General features: G+C 43.2%; 1 protein-coding gene across 4 annotated transcripts in view; it reads left to right on the forward strand.

The window, feature by feature from the left end:
- The window catches only part of SGK2 (serum/glucocorticoid regulated kinase 2), a 53,912-nt gene extending 31,289 nt beyond the window's left edge, over nucleotides 1-22,623 (forward strand). For all 4 annotated transcript variants that reach the window (XM_063145446.1, XM_063145432.1, XM_063145453.1 and 1 more), the window contains 12 exons: nucleotides 742-799; nucleotides 1,065-1,114; nucleotides 3,274-3,331; nucleotides 4,790-4,873; nucleotides 6,257-6,388; nucleotides 7,635-7,747; nucleotides 11,039-11,075; nucleotides 11,926-12,012; nucleotides 13,976-14,071; nucleotides 15,660-15,815; nucleotides 16,750-16,839; nucleotides 18,271-22,623. In XM_063145446.1, the coding sequence (XP_063001516.1) occupies nucleotides 764-799; nucleotides 1,065-1,114; nucleotides 3,274-3,331; nucleotides 4,790-4,873; nucleotides 6,257-6,388; nucleotides 7,635-7,747; nucleotides 11,039-11,075; nucleotides 11,926-12,012; nucleotides 13,976-14,071; nucleotides 15,660-15,815; nucleotides 16,750-16,839; nucleotides 18,271-18,423 (1,092 nt within the window). In that variant the 5' untranslated portion in view covers nucleotides 742-763 and the 3' untranslated portion in view covers nucleotides 18,424-22,623. The remainder of the gene's footprint in view (nucleotides 1-741; nucleotides 800-1,064; nucleotides 1,115-3,273; nucleotides 3,332-4,789; nucleotides 4,874-6,256; nucleotides 6,389-7,634; nucleotides 7,748-11,038; nucleotides 11,076-11,925; nucleotides 12,013-13,975; nucleotides 14,072-15,659; nucleotides 15,816-16,749; nucleotides 16,840-18,270) is intronic.
- Nucleotides 22,624-22,692: the final 69 nt, after the last annotated feature.

The following is a 22,692-nucleotide window of genomic DNA, read 5'->3' on the forward strand; positions in this document are numbered from 1 at the left end:
CCATAAGTGGGCGAAGGGCTAGGATGCTCCACCACCCACCCAAATATCAGTAGTCAGTGGGAGCAGATACTCATTTCATTCATTTTCCTTGTTACAAAGGGTCATAGTTTGCTTTTAGTCTGCTAGTAGTCTCAATGGGAGTGGGGGTGGGCAGTACATGATGAATACTTGTTTTGTTTTTTGCTTTTCCTCAGGAGGCTATTCTCAGGATGCGGGGTGGATTTCAGTTGAGGAAATGGTGCAGGTGGAGAAGAATTAGCCAAGAAAACGCTGTTTTTAAAACTTTGAAAAAGACATTGGGAGGCCTGATTGCAGTTCGTTCACTTCACTTGTATTTTGGCCTTTCAGTGAAAGCTCTAGAACGGGATTTTGGTCTCAAAAATAGCACCACATGCAGATTGTTTCTACAGTTCTAGCCACTGTGTGTTAGGTGCAAGAAAGAGGATAGATCATTTCGCTAATGAGGATTTTAATTCTTTTAATTCTTACCAACTTTTACAGGGACAGGTGAAAGGTGGGCACCATTCTAACTGTTTCCAATAATATCTCAATTCTGATTTGGATAGAATGCAGGTTTAACAAGCAGCTTCAATTTGTCTTATTTGTCTGTCTATAGCAGCCAGATTAACATCCCAAATTTGTTAGACGCCTGTTGACTTGAGGTTTCTCCCGGTTGAGCTGAAGGCACCATGTCTCAGTCTTTCCACTGTTCTCAATTAACTGTTGTCTTGTCTTTCACAGTGCTGAAAGAGTTGCCGCCTTAATGGACCACTCCAAAAGCCCAGATGATAACAGCCAGGTAGGACGAGGTTAAATGCATTTGTTTTGAAGTTGCAGAAGGAGAATGTAGGGAGCTTCGTTACCAGGGGTGGCAGTGGGAGGAGGAGTCCTGAGGTTGGGTAGCCTCGTCCATTGTGGTAGGCTATGTTTACTCTGCACAAACACACACTCCTTTCACAGGCACTGGTGTAGCTCTTGTGTTCTCCTGCATGTACGGCTGTTGCTCTAGCCTGGTGTAGCGAATTCTTAGCTAATTTCACCTGTTTGCTTTTTGTCATCCTCAGCCTTTATCTCCAACTGTCAACATCAACCTCGGACCTTCTGCTAATCCCAAGTAAGCACATGCGAACACCTATCCCTTTCTATGTATTACACAGTACAATGAAACCCTGCTTTAATTACCTCAGCTTGCCCTGCTGGGGCTAGTCCGTTTTATCTTCTGTGCAAGTCTTCTCTTTCCAAGCTGAGTGATGGATAGGGGGAACTTAGATAAGATATTGGTTATATCACAGGTACATGCTTAACCCATGAAGTGGCAGTGCTGCATGAGAGTCGGGGGTTTAAAAGTTGCGTAATGCCACGGAATGGGACAAAGTTTAGTTGCTTAACTTATTTGTTACGTGAATGTGACATACTACATGCCAGTCGAACAACAATGGATGTGCTAACTGTAGAGGGGGGAAATCTGTTTCTAATGACGAAAATATAGCACGTCCAGTGCTGGGAAAATGATATTCCTGCAATGAAAGTGCAGCCACAAGGGAACACTTCCTGACTTGATTCCAATAACTATGTAACCTTCTGTTTATTGCCCTAAAAATGGGTTATCCGGAAAGGCTGTGAGGGGGTGCGTGGTTTTTATTTATTTGTTTTCTCCCTTGAGACTTGTGCAATGCCAGCACATACAGCTCTCAAACAGTGAAATAGAAACCCTTAGCGTCAAGATAGTCCATCTATTAGAAAGAACAGAGTTCAAGAAAGAAGAAGAGTACAGAATAAGGCTGGGTGTCCTGGAGTTTTAGTTGGCGTTGTGGAGGGATGGTGGGGGTGGTTTTGCAAGGCTGCCCTTACCCTTAGTTAGAGTGAAGCAGCTGCCTCAGGCAGCCGATGCTAGGGTGAGGGGGCAAGAGTGAGGTGTTGGAAGACAGAACACGGCCTGCCTCACATCCCCTAACTCAGGGGTGAGGAGAAAATAGATCTTCAGCTGTTTTGGACTTTAGCTTCCAGATTCCTGCCCATTTCACAGGGGTTTCTGGGAGTTGAAATCTCAAACATCAGGAGATTGATCTAGTGCCAAGGCTTGCCCTAACTAACTTGCAGCCCTCAGGTGCAGTAGAGCTGTGGAGGATGCTGTTGCATTGCTAGTGTTGAAGTATGGCCATTTCTACACCAGAGGGAGGAGGATCTCACGATATCCTGATCGTGAGATCCTCCCCTTAGTCTAAATGATTCCTCCCGGCCTGGTTCCTTCCCTCTGCTAACCACCACTACTCACAGGGAGAAGGGAAGAAGCCGGGACAGGCGGCCACACCTCCTGCGGTCTTGGGACAATTCTGAGACCATGGGAAGAATCGGATTTTCCCAGGGAGTACTTATCCCTGGGAAAACTCTTTCTTGTCCCTCCTTCTTCCCAGGAGTCCCTGTGCATCATTTGGATGCACAGGGACTCAGCTGTGACCAGCCCGCATTTTCGGGCTGGTGTAGAAATGGCCTAAGATTCAACTGCCGGAGTACTTCCAGAGGGTGAGGTCCTGGCCCTACCAATTTAGAAGCAATTATGCAGCAATTCATTTCCCCCCCCCTTCTCCTTAACTGACTTTCTGTGTTACAAAAACAGATGGAAGAAGCGATGGGGAAACACACGAGGGCCACGCTAAGAGTGTCATCAGACGAGCGTTTCAATTGCATGCTCGCCACTGCCCACTTATGGATGTACGTGCACCCTTTAGATGATGATGTCTGCCTCCTGTGTGCCTCCTGCTCCTTCTAGCTTGTTTTCCGTCATAAAATGGACCTCTTTGAATCTCACTCTTTTTTTCCTGTGTGCGCAAAAAGTGGTGCAATGAAACATCCCTTGAATGGGCCATGTGGTCTTTGTTTACTTCCTCTTTCTTCTCCTGGTAGAAAGAGGAAGTATCATGGCACAGGAGCGGGGGCGGAGAAGCAACAGCAGGGAACCGTGATTTCACACACACACACACGTCTGATGACACACATAGATGATGATGTCTGCCCATGTCTCCCCACCATCCCACCTGTAAAATTCTGTGAATGGAGCCACTGATAGTTTGTTAAAAGCCTTGTCTGGAAGCACCTCACACCTCATCAGTGCCTGTTGGTGTAATGTGAAGGGGGAGGCACTCCATCGTGTCCTTTGTCTCAGGTTGCAAAATGTCTTGAGCTGGCCCTGGTTGGGGTGGGGGAGGTGGGGAAGATCTGACTGGTCCAAGAAAATAGCTTTGTGTGTTTTACTTTGTCTCCTTTTTCTAACAGCGCCAAGCCAACGGATTTTGACTTCCTAAAGATAATAGGCAAAGGTAGTTTTGGAAAAGTAAGTAGTCTTTCAGAAGACTTCCTTGTTGGCTCTTCTTGGCAACCGTTGTCCTGACTCTTCCTCTGCTCTGGCTTCTTATCCGTGGTGTCTCTCCTTCTTGAGTTGGCATCCTGACTCTAGCCTTTGCACTCAAAAAGTGATTTTCCCCCAACCTCTGTTACTATTTCTCCTGCTCTTTATTCTGCTGCTCCCTGCCACCATCTTAAAGAATGGAGCTAAATTGTTACCTGGAGACTTTTTCAGCATCAGCCCTTTAGTATTTTGCTTTTTTAAAAAAAAAAAAAATTATTACGTTTATATCCTGCCTTTTTTCCTCCAAGGAACTCAAGGTGGTGTATATAATCCTCCTCCTCCTCTCTATTTTAAACTCACAACAACCCTATGAGATAGATTAGGCTGAAAGACCACAACTGGACCAAAGTCGCCCAGTGAGCTTCCATGGCTGAGTGGGGACTAGAACCCGGATCTCCCAACTCCCAGTCCAACACTCTAACCACTACACCACACTGGTTCTCTTATGTGTAAGGAGCAAGATCTGGGAGCTCCCCCTTTTTGAAGTACTAGTGTACACCTTTAGCATCAACTGCAAGTGTGTGTGTGTGTGTGTGTGTGTGTGTGTGTGTGTGTGTGTGTATGTGTGTGTACTCCAAGGAGCAGGAGAGCCTTACTTTCCTGGCACCTTCAAATATGATTGGCCCAAGGCCACTCAATGAATTTCATCGCTGAGTGGGGATTTGAACCATATCTCCCTAGTCCTAGTCAGGGTTAGTAATCTCAGTAGTCAGGGTTCAACTTTAAAAGGCCCATTTTCTAAATGAAAGTCATATCCATAGGTTCAAATTGACATATTCATTAAAAAAAATAGAAAAGAAGAAGAGCATCTCTGTTATATTTGTGTGCCTGAAGTTGGAAGCAATAAGCACTTACAAAATGCAATGGATTAACCAGTCATAAATCACTGGTGTTGCTCTAGATGGCTGGAAATCCAAAATATTTTCAGTTATGCATTGATTTCCCTCCAAATAATCCCTAGGAAAAAGGCCTGTTGCTTGGTACACTGAGATTAGATGAAGCAAACTGTTTCTCTGCATGGTATCTGCCAACTTTGCATGCCACTGCAACGTACATGTAAAGCATGGATTACTTTGAATAGTCAAGGAATAGTCAAATAACACTTAATTTTAACTTAAATTTAAATTTTACTGTTCTAACTCTGTATTTTAATCTTATATCAATTTTGTTGTGTGGTTTTATCCTGGTTGTGCTTTTTATACTGTATTTTGTAATTGTGCTTTTAACATGTTGGTTGTTTTATTATGGTTTTAACTTTTGTGAACCGCCCAGAGAGCTTTGGCTATTGGGCGGTATAAAAATGTAATAAATAAATAAAATAAATAAATAAAAAGGGCATGGGAGTCCTTCTTTAACCTCCTTTGTCTCTCACTCTGGCTACAGGTCCTTTTGGCGAAACGCAAGTCTGATGGAAGGTTCTATGCTGTAAAAGTTTTGCAGAAGAAGTCTATCCTCAAGAAAAAAGAGGTATTTTTGAAAAAGAAAATCTTTACTTGCACAATCAAAAGAGTTTTCTTCACCACAATGAGTTTTTGCTACTCTTTCTCCATGCTTTGTAGCGTGATATTTTAAACAAGCAGTGGATGTTCATTGTATTTCAGCATGTGCCACAGTTACATTGGGAGAAATATAATGTGTGTGTTCCTCTCTATCTACAGTAGGCAAGACTCTTATGAGTGCTATATGGGAGTCATTGATGAATACTTTCTGGACTTTGAAATCTATTTTACACCAACCACATTCTTGACCTAAGTAGGAAATTCGTCTGTCCTCAATGAGTGGCAAATTATATATGCTCTTGCAATTGAGTGCATCTCTTATTAATTGCAAATTGCAGTCGTATAGGCATCTATGGCATTTGAAGGGTTCACATGTAACAACAATATGGGCTGAGTATGAGTTGTTGAATTGTGCACTGTTGAATTGTGGGTTGTCATTACATGCAAACCCTGTACTATGGTTTAACTATGGGTTGTTAACCACAAACAACCCAGGAAGAGAACCCACGGTTTGCTTTTGCATTGTGAGGCCTGGATTGTTCATGGTTAACAATCCATAGTTAAATCATAGGCTGGGTTCACATGTAATGCTAACCGACCATGGATTGCTTTTAGGAGCAATGCAAGTGGGGTTAACATGTTGTGTGACGAGTGCTTTTCCTCCCCATGATTGGTAAAGTATCTGGGTACCCACCCTCCTTCTGCAGTGTGGGGTAAGGATCCCCAGGGTGGCTTACCATGTCATCTGTGAGCCGCTCCGTGGATAAATCCTGGCATTCCGTTGAAAAAAAGTAGTGACTATGGAGCATCCGGAACTTTCAGCAACATCTAGCATGCATGACCAAAATTTATGGTCACCGTCGCATAGTGATGGCTGGAACAGCCGGTGAGACCTGATTCCCACCACAGTGGTCACTCAGATACATGGCTACCACTGTGGGAGGACAAGGAGGGAACCACACTGTGGAGACGGGTAAGAGAAAACCACACTGCTCTGCATGGTTTGCAGTGGTGTGAGGGGAGTGTGCATTGTGGCTTTCTTACCCTTACTGCAACGTAGTTCCTCTTTCCACTCACCCCCTCCATTGTCATAGGAATAGGGCGATAGTGTCGGGTTCGCATGTAATAACCTGAAATTCAGCAACAGCCCATGCTCTTCTCATACTCTGAGTTGTCCTTACATGCAAACCAGGTCACTGAATTCCTCCTTCTGTTAAAGTTGCTATTTGACATAGGAGAGAAGCCGATAGCCTTTGCCAAAGACGTGTGTATTTTGTTGTAGCTGTTTTTTGTTTTTTAAAAATCTTCATCTGTGTATTTGTTGAAAACTCTCTTTCTCGGTTTTTCATAGCAAAATCACATAATGGCAGAACGTAATGTGCTACTGAAGAATGTGAAACATCCCTTTCTTGTGGGACTCCACTATTCCTTCCAGACCAAAGAGAAACTCTATTTTGTACTGGATTTTATAAATGGAGGAGAGGTAAGTGCACATCAGTCTTCCATCACCCAGGACATGTGATCAATCAGTAAAATAGTTTTGGAGTTTATTTCCAACCTAAATTAGGTGGAATATTGATTTTTTTTTCCTCAGGGGGTGTTTTCACGGCGCCACGTTGGTGCCGTGCTTCTTGAAAACCCCGCACTTTCTTTCCCCTGGGGGTGGCATTGGGATTACCCGACACCAAGGAGGGAGCATGTGATTTCTGGGTGGCCATTCAGGGACCGGAACCGCCCTTGCCCTCTTCCTGGTGGAAGGTGACCAATCGCAGGTTGCCTTCCACCAGGCACCCACTCGGCCATGCCTCTACTGTGACTCTGGAGAGAGCCGAGGGGCTATCTTGACACTGTCTTGCATGTCCTCACCTCACTCCAGAGAAAAAAAGTCAGGGTAAGTCCCCAACCTTTTTTCTCCGCAGCTTCAGGGTAAAGCCTCAGGGTGGGTGCGTGATTGCAGCGGCGTTGTATAATTGACCTCATGCCACCGCGCACCCACCCCAGATCTTTCCAAGCATTTAGACATCCCCTCAGACTCATGGATGGTTCAATACATGTCTAGATCTAGTAGTTTTATCGTTAAGTATCTTCCATCTCGTTAACTTGGAACAATTTACAGCTCTGAATCATAGCTATTTCTGAACCTAAAGAGTTCTCAATCCAAGATTAAATTCCTAGGGGACACAACAGGTGTTAATTTAAAGAAATAGCTGCTAGCTAAGTCTGACTTTAATTTTTATTCTAGAGTTGGAGCAGTGTGGATGGCAAGGCAGCAATCTGGATTGTCTTTGACCCTTTTCCTCCCCAGGGTCTGATCCAGATCCAAATCAAGGGGACCTGCACCATAAAACAAAATGGATCACTATTCTGTAATAGGAACAGCAGGCATGCCCCCACAGTCCGGATTGGGCCCATGATGGGGTGTAAAGGGTGAAAGGCCTGCATATGGATCAGGGGTCTTTTGCATATACTGCAGTAAAAATTAAAATAGACTTAGCTAGCAGCTACGTCTTTAAAGTAATGGGTATTTGGGTCCTGAGTTAGCTTGGAATAGGGCATGCGGTTGAAATCGTAGAACACTGAAGGTGTTCCCTACAAAAGCATTTTAAATCCAGGTGCTGCTGTTCTAATTGGATCTCTTGATTCAGCCAGATAAGGGTTCTATCATGAGAGCAAATGTATTTAACAAAGCACTATGCTCCAGTCTCAACCCCTCCCATATCTGTACGTAGTTGTTCTTCCACTTGCAAAGAGAACGTTGCTTCCGTGAACCTCGAGCACGCTTCTATGCAGCTGAAATGGCCAGTGCAGTGGGCTACCTCCATTCATTGAACATCATCTACAGGTAAAGTAAATTGTAATAACAACAGATAGGTCTGGTGATATCTATTGCTGTGAGATACATTACTCCCAAAGTAGAGTGTTTTAGTTTCAGAATATGATTATCTGTACAAAAAAAAATGCAATCAAACTCTTGTTTCCATTCTTCTTTTTTATAAGGGAGTCTGGAATTTAAACTTTTTTCTGGCAAAGGGGTGGATATAGTTAGAATGAGATCTACACAGCAGTAGGAGTGATTAGGAGTCAAAGTGGTATATCACTAACCACTCCCTGTGCATTCTCATGCCTTTCTTCCCTGTCCCAGTGCCATGACATACTCACCTGGTTCACACATAAAGCTAACCTGTGGTTTATTTAATCCAGTCTTGCTAAAAAACAAAACAAAAACAACAAACCTGGGTTTGTTAACTGCTAACAATCCCAAAAGAGATTGTTGGGTTGTGAATTCTAGATTGTTGAAACCATGGGTTGTTGTTATATGTGAAACCAGAACTGTGGATTGTCCATTAGTTGTTTCACCAGGTGTCAGGAATAGTTAAGGCATGGCCATGGGGTCTTGTACTTTTTAGATAAGATTTAATTAGAAGTAGTCTGGAAGACTTTGGGCCTGTTCCACCTCCAGAATATTACAATCTGTGTGAATTGATCTCTGGCATTCTCAGAGCAAAGTTACTCCCTGCAAGCCACCTGCTTGCCTCGGCCTTGGTAGAGAAGCTGTCTGTAAGAAATTGATATAGAAAGGTTGGGGTTTGCAGAAGGGTCAGCCAGATTGAAGCTGCTGAGGAGTGCCGCCCTGTTTGGACAGGGACACGGCTGACAGGCCAAAGCCCTTGTCTGTCAAGTGGTCTGGAAGAAAAAGCCCCCCAATAATAATAATAATAATAATAATAATAATAATAATAATAATAATAAATTCCCTGCCATACCCAGAGGTTCTACACAAGATGCTTAAGACAGTCAAAGCAAGGCAGTGCCTGTGTTCAGACGTTGCATGAAACTATGGCTTAGCACAGGTAGGCAACCTTTTTTCTGCCAGTGTCCACATTCCTTTGTGTGTAACCTGTCAGGGGATCAATATCAGCAATGAACAGGGCTGAATCCAGCAGTGGACAAGACCAGAGCCAAAAGTGGATGGGTCACCCATTTCCTCTTTCTGTGACTCACTTTTCTTTCTTTGTACCACTCTCTATTCTATTTTGCCCTCTTCCTTCCCACTCAGCGGGCTGCCAGGGAAGGGACAGGTTGTTTTTGCTAGAGATCTGAACTGATCACGGGTAGGGTTTTCTTTGAAATTAGGCTGAGAGCTGCATGAAATTTGTCCAAGGGCCACCTGCAGCCCTAGGGACAGAGGTGGCCCATCCCTGGCTTAGCAAAATGTGAATGGGTTTAGCCTCTCTTTAGTCTCCGACATTCTCCCTTTCCCTCTCACAGCCATGCTAGAGGAGAAAAAGATATATAGAAGCTTCTGCTTTTGCTTACCCACTGGCAACTATTAATCTCAACAACAACAACAACAACAACAATTTATTTCTTACCTGCCTCTCTGATTGGATTGAGGTGGGGAACAACAGCAAGCATAAAATACTGATTAAAAACACAGTATACACTGTTAAAAAACATCCTAAAAGCTTACTAAAAGTATACTAAAATTCCATTGGACAGGCCTGCCAAAAGAGATCAGTCTTGATAGCTTTCTTGAATGCTAAAAGATTGTCAAGCTAACGAGTCTCCTCCGGCAGGCTATTCCACAGTCTGGGAGCAGCAAAAGAGAAGGTCCTCTGGGTAATGGTTGTCAGCCTAGTCTTTGCTGACTGAAGTAAATTCTTCCCACAGGACCTGAGTGTGCGGGGCGGATTATGCGGCAGGGTCTTGCTATTTACTGTGTTATCTGTACAGCACCATGTACATTGATGGTGCTATATAAATAAATAATAATAATAATAATAATAAGGCGATCCCACAGGTAGCCTGGACCCAAACCATGTAGGGCTTTAAAGGTGATAACCAACACTTTATACTTCGCCCAGAAACTAATTGGCAGCCAGTGAAGTGATTTTAAAGTTGGTGTAATATGGTCACCCCTAGGTGTACCAGTGACCAACCTGGCTGCCATACAAACATGCCAACTTCAAATTGGGGTTTACAAACCTGGCTTGTTTAAGCTAACTATAATTAAGAGTCACCACAGTACCAGGTTTGTATGACATGGCAAGTTTCGCTCAGTCTAGTGAATGTTTGCAAATTACTCCTGGCTGTGTAGGGGAAGTGTGCAAACCCAGAGGAAGGCTAAGCTCTTTCACATCTTGCTAAATGATACTTTAGTGTGACATCTGAATGCAGTGGAAAGGGAGGAAGAATGTTTGAAAATTGCTGTGATAGGTAATTGCGAATTAATTTGCAAATAATTTTTGAGGGTGCTCTTAGATTCAAGATCTCTCATGCAGAATGTCAAACACCCTTCCCAGAAGAATTGAATCTTCTAGTTATTTGATCCTGTTGAAATTATTTGTAGTTTACAATAATTTTGATTCTGATCCAGGCCATTTATTTGCAATCTCTGCCTCCAGGTATGTTTGGGGGCGGGGAGAAAAGATCTAACACTGCCTTCCCCATGTCATGTCAATGCTTTCAATAGATGTACTTATCAGGAAACCAAACACTGGTTGAGTCATCTATCTATCACCTTCTTCCTGGCTTCAGGCAGACTGTCTGCCTTTAAAAATACTTTTTTCAAAAGCACTGCTTGTAAGCTTTACCTGGCTTAACATTGGTTGCCATACAAGCAACAACACGGAAAACACTCAAATTTGCGGGGTGGTGGTGTAGGTTTATGCCATCACAGTCCCGTTCCAATCAGTGCAGTGGTGAATCATCCACTTCTACTTAAAACAGACAGGAACCAATTTCCCCCAAGCTCAGTCCTATGTATGAAGAAAATATGGTGAGTTTAATTGCACAGTGTGGGTGTAGGGATGCATCCAAAGCAATGACTTTTTCCAGGATCATTTTGTATAGACAGAGGGACTTAATGTAATGCAGCAGAGTCTGAATAAACAAAAGGCCACTATCATAAAAGTTATGGCTCCCACCAAGACTGTCATTCTGGAAATAAAATGATCATCTGAATGAACTGATTTCATTGGTTTGGGAAAGATAACTGTGAACTTACTATCACTTTTTTTGGAGTCTACACAATGTAATTCTTTTAGCAGATGCATTCAAGATAGGAGGATTCCCCTAAGATATGAACAGAATTTAAATTGCCTTTTGTTTTTCTTTCCCAAACCTTTTTTAGGGACTTAAAACCTGAAAATATCCTCTTGGATTGTCAGGTATGTTGTTACTGTGGTGTGTGTGTGTGTGTGAAAACTACAAGTACCAACATAATGAAAGTTGATGTTTTATAGTTTATGTTAACAACCAGCTTTTGCTGTTGTACTCAAGTATGAATACCAAAGCACAAAATATACACCCACCATGTCAAGTGTGAAGGGTAAATCCATGTATAATTTGGAGCATGTGTGTCTCTCAGCCTAGTCCCTCTCCCGTCATTACTTTGGAGTTGCTCAAAAACATGAGTCTAATATTATATATGTGCACTCTTTGCACAGGATGCACAATTGTTTGATTTGTTGTTTTCTTATGTATGCATATACCAATACAAAACATGATCTGAGAATCTGCCTCCATATTATACAGATTTGTGTTGGTATGCTTTGTGTTATTCATTCTCTGCATAGTATTTATCAGTGCAGAAGCTACAGACTTGGGAAGATTTGTTACAAAAGGAACAAGGAAAAATTCTTATGAAATACACAATACAATAGAAATGTTTGATTTTGTTTAGCAAAAAAAAAAAAAAAAAAAGCGGTGAGTGTGGGGAACTGCTCTGCACTAAAGAAAGGTAGAAATAAGGAGTGTGTGTGAGTGAATTTTGACCTTTCCTAAGTGAAATTATATACATTGTGAGGCGTATGCAACTACAGACTGTATATTTGTATTCTAGTTACAAAATTGGTTCAAAAACTTGGTATTTTTAATAGACTTCCAGAATTCTAATAATTGTATTCGGCTGTGGTATTGCCAATTATTAAGAAACATTTTATAATTAGATTTAGATAACTAGATTAAATTTAGAAAACAATTTCCCAAGGACACTGACATCTCCCCCTTTTCTATCAGGGTCATGTTGTATTGACAGATTTTGGTCTTTGCAAAGAAGGAATGGAGCCAGAAGAAACAACATCTACTTTTTGTGGTACCCCAGAGGTATGATGGAAGGGTAGAATTTGTATGCATTTTTAATGGATGATCTCACTCACCTACCCACACCTGTCGCCTTTGGCTTTTCCAGGGAACTGTGCACTACTATTGAGTAAGAGGTATAACAGTGGACTGTCTCTCAGTGTGATTTTCAGTCCTGTAGGCTTACATGGTATAGGCCTTGCTGATATTCCACTGGCTGTGTTTCAGCATCACGATAATTTTGAACTAGCAAGAATGCATGTTGCTCTATTACTCCTGCTTGGCTCCTTCTGCTAGTGGGAGCAGTTAAATAAGCCCGGGATTCTCCATTTGAGATGTGTTTAGTGTGACATCAAAACTGGGTTCTCCAAACAAGCCAGAGTCACAAGCCCTAGAGCAAACTCTCCTTAAAGTACCAAATCCAAACTTACAAATAGAACTAACTAAAATCTAAAGTCGTTTTAGACAAAACTGAATATTAACCAGTTCCCAAGATTTAGATCTTACTCTCCTGAAATGCATTTGAACATGAAAGCTGACCTATAGTTCCAGTTATACAGAAGGAAGAAACAACTGGTGTTTTTCAGCTAGGTTTGCTCAAAAGGCTCTAGTGGTGATCTAGAAACTACAGACATGAAAACTAGCGGAACTTTATTTTATACATCTGGGCAATATAGATTAGTGCTTCATTTTGAATTGCTCGTTTGATATATCGTTTGATATATTTGATATCATTTGATATATATTTGATATATATTGTTTGGTAATCTACTTTGGGTTACTAATGTCCCTAGAAACCTGTCTGTTCCTCAGTATAATTCAGACAGCATCAAGAGGGGATGGGGTGGGTAACTACTCCTATATAAGCTCCGAGACCAGTGCAGGGCTTCTGACCTTCTTTGTCAGTTGTGAAGGGAGACTAAGGGCCTTGCTAGACCCTGCTGGATAAGCTGGCAGGGAGGCGGGGCGACGGCGCGCTAACTTTAGTGCGCGCCGCCCCGCCTCCTAGACGGCCGACACGCAGGGACTGCGGAAGCCCCGTAGCGTCGGCCATTTTTTTTTTGTTGTTAAAGGGGCCATGTGCGCCCCGAAGACTCCGGAAAAGGTAGGTGTTTTTTTTTTTAATTAAGCCCCCCCCATCCGCTCCTGATCCCCTCCCATGCCTCCTGCCCACTCTTTCCCCGCCCTCCCTCCCCGTCCCCATCCCGTGTCACCCTCCGCAATCCTGTGTCGCCCTCCGCCATCCCGTGTCATCCCGTGTTGCCCTCCGCCATCCCTTGTCATCCCGTGTCGCCCTCCCGTGTCATCCCGTGTCGCCCTCCGCCATCCCCCTCTCCTGCCGGTCCCCCTCTCCTGCCGGTCCGGCCTTCCCCCTCTATGTCCCCCCCCGGGAACCCCCCCGGCCTGATGGGCACAGCCACGGACCTTGCTAGAAGTTCTGCAGTCCCGGCCTCAGGCCAGGGCTGCGGAAAAGGCGCGCCATAAGCGACTTTGCTTATGGCGCGTTAAGGGAGGTCTGAGCACGGATTGACCCCGGATTCCCCTGTGCGTCTGGACGCACAGCAGGGAAACCGGGCCTCAAAGAAGGAGTTAGGGGAAGCACTCTGCCCAAAACAACATGGAGCTCTTCATTGTGAAACAATGAGGCCTCGTCTAGCAAGGCCCTGAGTGTGATGAGCTGAAGCAGCTTACATTTCTGTTCTGAGGAGGAGTCACAAGCAATGAAACTGTACCCAGAACTGAATTTGAGCGGTTTAGACACAGCTTGGGTGTACCACTCTATAAAACATGGGTGGCCATCTTATTTCACCACCTTATGAAAATCTAGAAACACTATACTTTATGTGGCAAAGTGTTGCCCATGTTTTCATACTACTTTTAACCAAGAAGTCATATTTGGCTCCTGGAAAGTGACTGGAATACTTTGTCAGTGGTGTTTTGTGTGTATGGTGAGGTTGTTGTTTTAAAATGCTTTATCCTTTATCAGTACTTAGCTCCAGAGGTGCTGAAGAAACAGCCTTATGACAGAACCGTAGACTGGTGGTGCCTTGGAGCAGTCCTCTATGAAATGCTGTTTGGCTTGGTAAGCTTTTAAAACCTAATATTGCTTCCGGTTTAGGTACCAGGGGCCCTTCCACACGCCGTACTGAAGGCGCATGCATGCGCCCCAAGTACGACCCCAAAAGGATATTGTGCACTACAGCCAGAATAGACAGAGGAGGAGGCGGCTGGGGAATCCGGGCGAGTCCTTGCCGCCGCCTCCCCGCCGGCCTCCTGCAGCCTGGGTAAGAGAGACCTGGGTCGGAGAGCTCAGCTTCCGCCTCCGCCGAGCTCTCCAACCCGGGTCGCTCTTACCCAGGCAGCAGGAGGCTGGCAGGGAGGCGGCGGCAGCAAGGACTCGCCCGGATTCCCCAGCCTCCTCCTCCTCCGTCTCTTCTGGATGTAGTGCACAATATCCTTTTGGGGTCGTACTTGGGGCGCATGCATGCGCCTTCAGTACGGCGTGTGGAAGGGCCCCAGGACTGAAAGCAGGCAATAGTTCTAATAACTGCTGTGCCAACCACTTGCAGCAGTGTTGAGAACTGTTTCACAGACTGTGGGCCATGTAATATCTGGATCCCAGCTATGTTGGGCATCTATGCTTCTGTGCAGGATGGGATGTGGTTATATCAATAAGGCAGAGCAGGTTGTGCACTGCACCCTTGGTCACAGTTAAGTAACTGATAGAATTGTTCATGTCATGATTTGATTGAAACAACCAGTGGTAGTAGGACTGGAATCAAGGGCAGGCCTGGTTGGGCACCTGGCAAGGGCCTGATCCTCAGCAACCCACTGAGATAAGTCCCCTGAAATTGCCCCTCCTTTTCACCCCTGCAAATTGCTTGATCACTTGCTTCTTACTCTGACCTGGACAGTGGTGTTGATGAGAAGGAGTAGCAATGGATGCTACTGTCTACCTGCTCACAAGTTCTTGCTGTCAAGCAAGCAAGTGGGAACAATGAAGAGAAAGAGGATGAGGAGCAATAGCAGCTGGTGACGATGGCAGTGAAAAGATAAGACTTGATGAGGGAGGGGGTCATTGAGGGAGCCTTACTCAGAGGACTTCCTAGGCAATGGGACCTGGAGCCAGCACTGCATGGTAGCATATGAACTTGTTTAGCATACAATTCTCCCTCTCCTCCCTGGCCCTTCCTCTTAGCACATCATCAGAGGAGCGTTTTATTGCATGCTTGTTACTGGGCACTCATGGCTTTTTGCAGGTACTTTTGATGCCGCCGTATGCCTCTTGTGCATCTCCCACCCCTTCTGCTCATTTTCCCATCGCAAAAAAAGACCCGGAAAATCCTACTTTTTTGGCTGCAGTAAAATGTCCTTCCATTTCCTGCCATGTGCTGGAGAAGCAGCGGGATAAAAACGCCCACTGAATGGGCCACGTGATCATTGTTTACTTCCTCTTTCTTCTCTGTGTAAAGAAAGAGGAAGTAATGTGGTACAGAAGCGGGAGGAAGTGACAGTAAGGCAATGCGATTCCCCCCCCCCCATCTTATGATGCTCTGAAATTACAGAAACAAAACTAGCATAAATTACAGTCTGTGTGAAACTGATATGTGAATAAATAGTTTGCTTATGCAACTGACCTTTCTCCCTCTCTCCCTATTCTCTGCTATCAGCCTCCATTTTATAGCCGGGATGTGTCTCAGATGTATGATAATATTCTTCACAAGCCACTTCAGATTCAAGGAACCAAGACCATAGCAGCTTGTGATATCCTGCAAGGACTTCTCCATAAAGATCAGAAGAAGAGACTGGGAGCCAAGACAGACTTTGTATGTGAAACTACTTGTTCTGGAGTGCCAGTCACAATGATACATTCCTTGTCTCATTGAAAAGCTCTATACCTCCTGAGAGAGCAATATTTCAACATCTGCACTATTTCACTACAGCCTCCCATTTTTATGTCTATTACTGGCTAAATCTACCTTGTCCCAGCTTTACTATTTCCTTATCGAGTTGTCTCTGCTTCCTTCACTATTGTCCTGCTGTCTTGCATGGATTTTAACACCTCTGGGAAGGGAGCATGTCTGTTTTGGAGTACATTGTTCCTGCTTAATAAATACTTAATACTAGTAGGCAGTAGTAATAACTCAAAGACTTGGGGCTTAAGCAGTATGGGGAGTAGTTCTGAGTAGTCAAATTCATTCAGCACAGAGGGCAGCTGCCAATGTTTGTATTTAAAGAGCTATAATTGGCATATAAGGCCTGTTCATGGGCATGATGGATGCTGAACAACGTCAGCTACTGGCCACTTTCATGGTATACTTTCATTGTATACCATACTTTAATCATGGTATACAATGATTAAAGTGTCATTGCTGTTCTTGACATGTTGTTCTTGATTAAACCATTTGCTATTCTTGACATAGTAGCTTTCCTCCCGATGCAGCATAATACTAGACATATGGGCTGCTTCTTTCAATTAGTGTTGTATTCTGTGACTATATGTGTATACCTAAAACTTTGTGCACCTTTGTACACTCTTAATTTTGGGCTGTGAAAGAGCTTAAGAGAGTTCTGAAGGATTGAGAGAGAGAGAGATGGTATGCACAAGTTTTTTTATTGGGGAGTCTGGGGTGACATATGCATGGAGATTTAGGTGTACAGATAATTGCCATGAGGTGTAGGCAAATATATGCACAATCAGATTTAAGAAACCCTTTTGAGTGACCAGCTGACTGATATTTATGCATTTTCTCTTCATAGCTCGAGATAAAGAACCATATGTTCTTTAGTCCAATAAACTGGGATGACTTGTATAATAAGAGGATTACTCCTCCATTTGATCCTAATGTGGTAAGTAGCTTGTTCTGTCATATGGAGTTTTAATTTATTTATTTATATATTTATTTATTTTGAATATTTGTATACTGCTCCACATCCAAGATTTCAGAGCGATGAAGAGCAGATAGGAATAATAATAATAATAATAATAATAATAATAATAATAATAATAATAATACACCATATTGAAAATGCATTTTTTTAAAAAGTTTTTACCAGTTTTCCACTTTACCGGGGAGTAGGGACTGAAAGCACAAGTTATAAAGTATTGCCACTAAATAGACAGAGGGTTCCAAGATCAGAGCCCTCTATCTATGCCCTGCCAGCAAGAGTCCAGCAGGACGGGAGGAGGAGGAAGGAGGAAACACCTCCTGTTCCTCCTTTTCTTCACATTTATAGCTAAACGAGCCAAGACTTGTCTAGCTGACTTACCTTGTCGTGGGCAGGATGGGCGATGGAGGGATCCTGGATATCCTTGCCGCTCCTTCTCCTTCTTGCCCACCGTCTCCCTCACCCTTTCTCTCTCCCCAAGCTCTTCCATACTGTAGCAGCCTCAGAAGAGCAGCCACAGTGGTGTTTTGCACAGCGGCTGTGAAGGGGTGGGGGAATGATCCAATCTCTGATTTCCCCCTCCTGAGGTCATAGCAGTATCTACAGACTTGGGAGGGGAGATCCACTGTATCCTATGGTCCCAAGGACCATGGGATTGCTCTGTGAGATCCTTGGAAGAGGTCATCTGCTCTGGTTCTTTCAGGGTTTGTGGGACAGAAACCCACAGGATCTGCATTTTATTGTGGGTCAAGGACTTTCCTGACTTTTGACATGCTAGTACAGTCCAGAGATCATAGCTGGACCATGGTTTGGCTATTGAGATTGCACGTTGGGCTTGCGTAGCATGATTTGCCTCTAAACCAAAAGTTTCCAATTCTGGTTTAGAGGCAAAGGATGGTATGCAAACCCAATAGTTGGAAATAGTTTCCAGTTCTGGTTGAGAGTTCTACAATGGTTTGGAGGAATCCTAATTTTACCCATCACAACAAACTAGGTTATTGCTAACTAAGGTGTGTTTGTGTGTGTGGCTGTGTGTGTGTTGGGTGTGTGTGTGTGGCAGATATGTAAGCCTGTGGTTTGGCTTTGTTGTCCGAATTGAGCATTCAGATTAGTCTGTCTTTTCTGAAAAATAAGGCCCTCTACTGCCTCAGCTCATAGGGGTGCAGATGTAGAAACAATGTAAAGGTGAAGTACAAGTCACCATATTGGAGAAGGGTATGTTTATCTTAAACTTCAATGCTTTTTAGCAGATTGGAGCTTAAGAAGCAAACCCTCTGCTTGGGCCTCTTTCCTGCATGTACTCTGACATTCTATATTAATAATAAAAAAATGGTAACAGTTGTTACAAGCTGAAGCTTGCTCATTGGAAATAATCTGTTTTTACTTTTCAAGGCTGGGCCTGCTGATCTACGGCATTTTGACCCAGAATTCACTCGGGAAGCAGTCTCCAGCTCCATTGCCCGTACCCCTGACTTAGCTGCCAGCAGTTCCAGTGCAAGTGATGCTTTTCTGGGTTTTTCTTATGCACCGAATGATGAAGACTAAAGAAACCTGCATGAAGTCTTGAGAAACCCAGTATTCACTCTTTATTTAAATCAGAGGAAGCCGCTGTTCTCTGACTAATCTTCTAACTGGAACAGAATCAAGATCTCCAGCTTTGAGATATTGGACCTCATAATGTGAATGTTTCTCTTACTAAGGAAATGCTCATTATTCTAGTTAAAATTATTCCATTTCTACAGACTTGAATGCATTAATTGATACAATCTTGTGCCAAAACTGATGTTGTCTTATGAGAATGCAGGTTAACTTCTGTTCGGATTGGTACAGGTTGTTTCAGTGTGACCCAAGGTATTCTAGATGACCAGTTATTCTGTCTTCAGTTGTTTTAGGTTGGGTGCAGTGCCTGTTCAGATTGTCTGCGACTTGTGATTCACCCTAGTACAGTTCACATCCTGGCTACCTTCTCTTTGGCCTTCTAGCCCATGACACAATTCTAGTTCATCCTTCTTTTTGAAGACCCTCAAGATTCCCATAGGGGATTCCCGGGGAAATCCTTTGGGGCTAGCCAGTGAATTCTAAAACATCCCTTCACCCACCCACATACACAAACACAATTCCTTGTAGCTAGTCTAGTCCTACATTTGCATCCTCTCTTCCCAAATTGGTTGCTTCCGGACCACCACCACCACCCACCCAAATTAAGAACTAGAAGTGATGCTATCTTAAGTTTGAATGAGTGTTTCTTTTCAGAATGGAAAGCACTTTCCATAGCTAACTGGCATTGATGGGAGTGGCACAGCAGATACCCCTCCCCTTTATACCAGTTCTAGATTCAGTGACTTGTCATCTTACCTTGGAACTGTTGCCAATTCTGTCTGCTCACATTTTAGTAACCTTGTTCATTTCTTCCCCTTTATCTGAAAGCTGCATAGTGATAAGGGTCTGTTCATAACTACCTCTTTACAGCATAGATAGAGAACAGGCAATGGATTTTGGTTTTAAGAACATAAAGCTAAGACAGATCTGATTAAAAGACCTGCCTATTAAGGGCTGCTGAGCACAAATGACTTGTACCCATGTGTAATCTTTTATTTACAAAATGGGGTGTTCCAGCCTCCAGCTGGTGCAACTAAAACTGCCTTGGTGTGCAGCCTCATTACCTTGGTTTTACACCAAAACATTATTATCTTTCCCAGGGTATTTTTTTATAAATCACTAATGTTCCAGTCTGAATCATTTGAAATTATTCATTCATCTTAAATCTCTTAGACTGGAAAAGGGGTCTTCCTACAAAACATGAATAAGTAAGATCTTGAATTGAATAACAAAGCAGGCTCAGTCTAGAAATGAATTTCCCCTGCTACCAGCTAAAGGCAAAAAGCATCCATCCTGCTAATGAACTATATAGGTCGAACCAGAATGGATTATAATGGGCTCTTAGTATGCATAAGAACACAAATGTGATTGCTGTGAACTGAAATAAAGCCAGGGCTCCCCCTCCCATGCCTTTAAAGTAATACAAAGAGCAAGGTATACCCCAGGGTTGTGGAGAACTCAACTGTGATAAGGAACATAAGTACATAAGTGCCATGCTGGATCAGACCAAGAGTCCATCTAGTCCAGCACTCTGTTCACGCAGTGGCCAACCAGCCGTCAGCCTGGGATGAACAAGCAGGACATGGTGCAACAGCACCCTCTCACCCATGTTCCCCAGCAACTGGTGCACACAGGCTTACTGTGTCGAATACTGGAGATAGCACACAACCATCAGGGCTACTAGCCATTGATAGCCTTCGCCTGCAGGGATTTATCCAACCCCCTTTTACAGCCATCCAAATTGGTGGCCATCACTACATCTTGTGGAAGTGAGTTCCATAATTTAACTATGTGCTGTGTGAAGAAGTTCTTCCTTTTATTTGTCCTGGATCTCCCACCACAAGCACTATAGAAACAACTGCTGGGGTTTGGTGCCTTTCTACCTTTAAAACACCTGTCTTTTAAAAACCTACGTCCAGGTTTTGCCTCAAAAGCATCCATTCTCTTGTGTGAGATGTCTGTGCATTTATTTATTTTAAGCTACTATATTTAACTATGTATTAAGATATGCCTCTAGTATCTAAGCTTACTCTGAGAATACTTTTTTGCTTTCCTTTGTTATCAGGGCAATGGTTGAAAAAAGGGATTGGTTCATATGACAGTTTTTCCTGACTGCCAGTCTCTGGGAATTGCTCATTGCTATGCTGAGAATACTGCATAACAGCATTGTAAGATGCATGCATTTTATCTTGTGAACCCCCCCCTCCCATTTTTATTCTGGTAAATATTTAAAACTTAATTAAAACAAAGTATAATCTATTTTAAAGAGGACAGTTTCTTGAATAATCAAGGTTTAGGTGACCGTGTGAAAAATAACCAACTGTCTTGTTCCGTCTTCCTTGTAATACACATCCAAGATCTTACTTATCTGAGCATCTGTACAGTATTATTGGCATGGATGAATAACTACTGATTTTGGTCTGATGAACTTCCACAAGCAAGAAAATCTTTAAAGGTTACTGCTGACATACTAGATAGATAACCTTGGATCTGTCTGACTTTCAACGTGACACTACAGTGCCATGATTTTTAGATTGTATGTGGGTGCCTATGTTGGTTCCTGAGTTGATTGAGAACATATCTGGCTGATCCTCCTAAAGCATCAGCATCTTGCCTGCTTTCATACATATATCATTAAATATTCCTGGGCAGTCCTTGCCAGAACCCATTTTTAAATGTGCCTGGTAGCAACATTCTTTAATGTGCTGTAATATGGTGCATCCAATAGAAAGAGTTCTGCCCTTACATCTATAAAATGCTTTGTAAGGCCGTGGTTTTCCACACTATATTTAAATCTGTGACTAGGCTAGCATTCAGGTGCTGGAACCCTGCTTACTTGAAAGGATTTGACTGTGTGTGTGTCGAGGGGGGGGAATATTTGGAGTGCTCCCCCCAGATTCTCACTTTTCTTGCCCCCCCCCTCCAAGTTCGCACTTTTCTTGATTATCCAGGATTTTGGATTGCATGGAGAGTCCCCAAGGATAGACAGGGCTGCCCTCTTCTCAGTCATGCGCCACACAACAAGAACAGCTATGGAGAGAGCGGGGCTAGAGCCCATCTCGCTTGTTGAACCCACACACTCCAGGAATGCCTGAATAAAGCTAATATTGAGTGCTATTGCATTCATGTCCTACTTGTGGGCTTCACGCAGGCAGCTGGCACTTGTGTCCTTAATATTTCCACTTCTTCTATATTAAGTGTACTTTTTTTGGTAATATCTGTAGTTTGATTCTTTTAGACTAATATTTGACATTTCTATTACTATTAGAATCATAATGTGCAAGAATTGTAATTGTCGTATGTAAAAACACACATTGCAATCTGATACGTATCTACTCAGAAGTGTCATTGCGTTCAATGGGCTTACTCCCAGATAAGTGGTTATAGGATTGTGGCCTTCATCACTTGAAAAAAACCACTATTGGAATGTACCACAGCTAAATTATTGGTTATGATGGTAGTTTTAGGGACCATCCTTAGTAGCTGAACAAAACAGTATCATCTGTACCCTAATCTGAAAACCTCAGAATGAAGTCATGTTAACTATATCTTTTTGAGGACGGCCACCAGAATGGGTTGTAATGCTATACTCTGGTTTGTTTGTTTTTCTCAATAAGGCCATATAAATAAATAAATAAAACATCCCTTACCAAATGGTTGTTATTGAAATGCACTGGAAGGGGTGTGTGTAAATCTGAACTGAACTGAACACCTCACCTCCCTTGGGACATTTTCTGATATATCAGATGTGTACAAACTTCATTTTTTAAATCCGAAATCCATATTTGAGTGATACCTTTATTAGGAACAACCAAAATGCCACAAAATATAGTGGAAAAGTGTGTGTGTGAGGGAGCTTTTTGATTTTACTTTTTAAGCCAGAGGTGGACAAATTGTAGGCCTCCAGATGTTTGTCCTACATCTCCCATCAGCCCTAGCCAGGAGGCAGCGGGGGGGGGGGGGCTTGTAGGCTAAAAATCTGGAGATCCTTATGTTAAGAGGATGCTGCAATGACGTAGGTAGGGAATAAAGGTAGACAGCTCCGAAACCTCTACTCTGTATACTACGATATATCTACACTTTATGTATTCACCGCTTTATTCTGTATCTGGTGCCTTTCCAGAATAAAACCATTTGCAAAATACATTGTCGCCTCCTCGGCTAGCATTGGTGGAATCCAGCGCGCGCGCCCCCTCTTCCTCGGAGAATGGAAGA

Source organism: Elgaria multicarinata, chromosome 1 (assembly GCF_023053635.1).
Source record: "Elgaria multicarinata webbii isolate HBS135686 ecotype San Diego chromosome 1, rElgMul1.1.pri, whole genome shotgun sequence".
NCBI classification, from domain to species: Eukaryota; Metazoa; Chordata; class Lepidosauria; order Squamata; family Anguidae; genus Elgaria; species Elgaria multicarinata.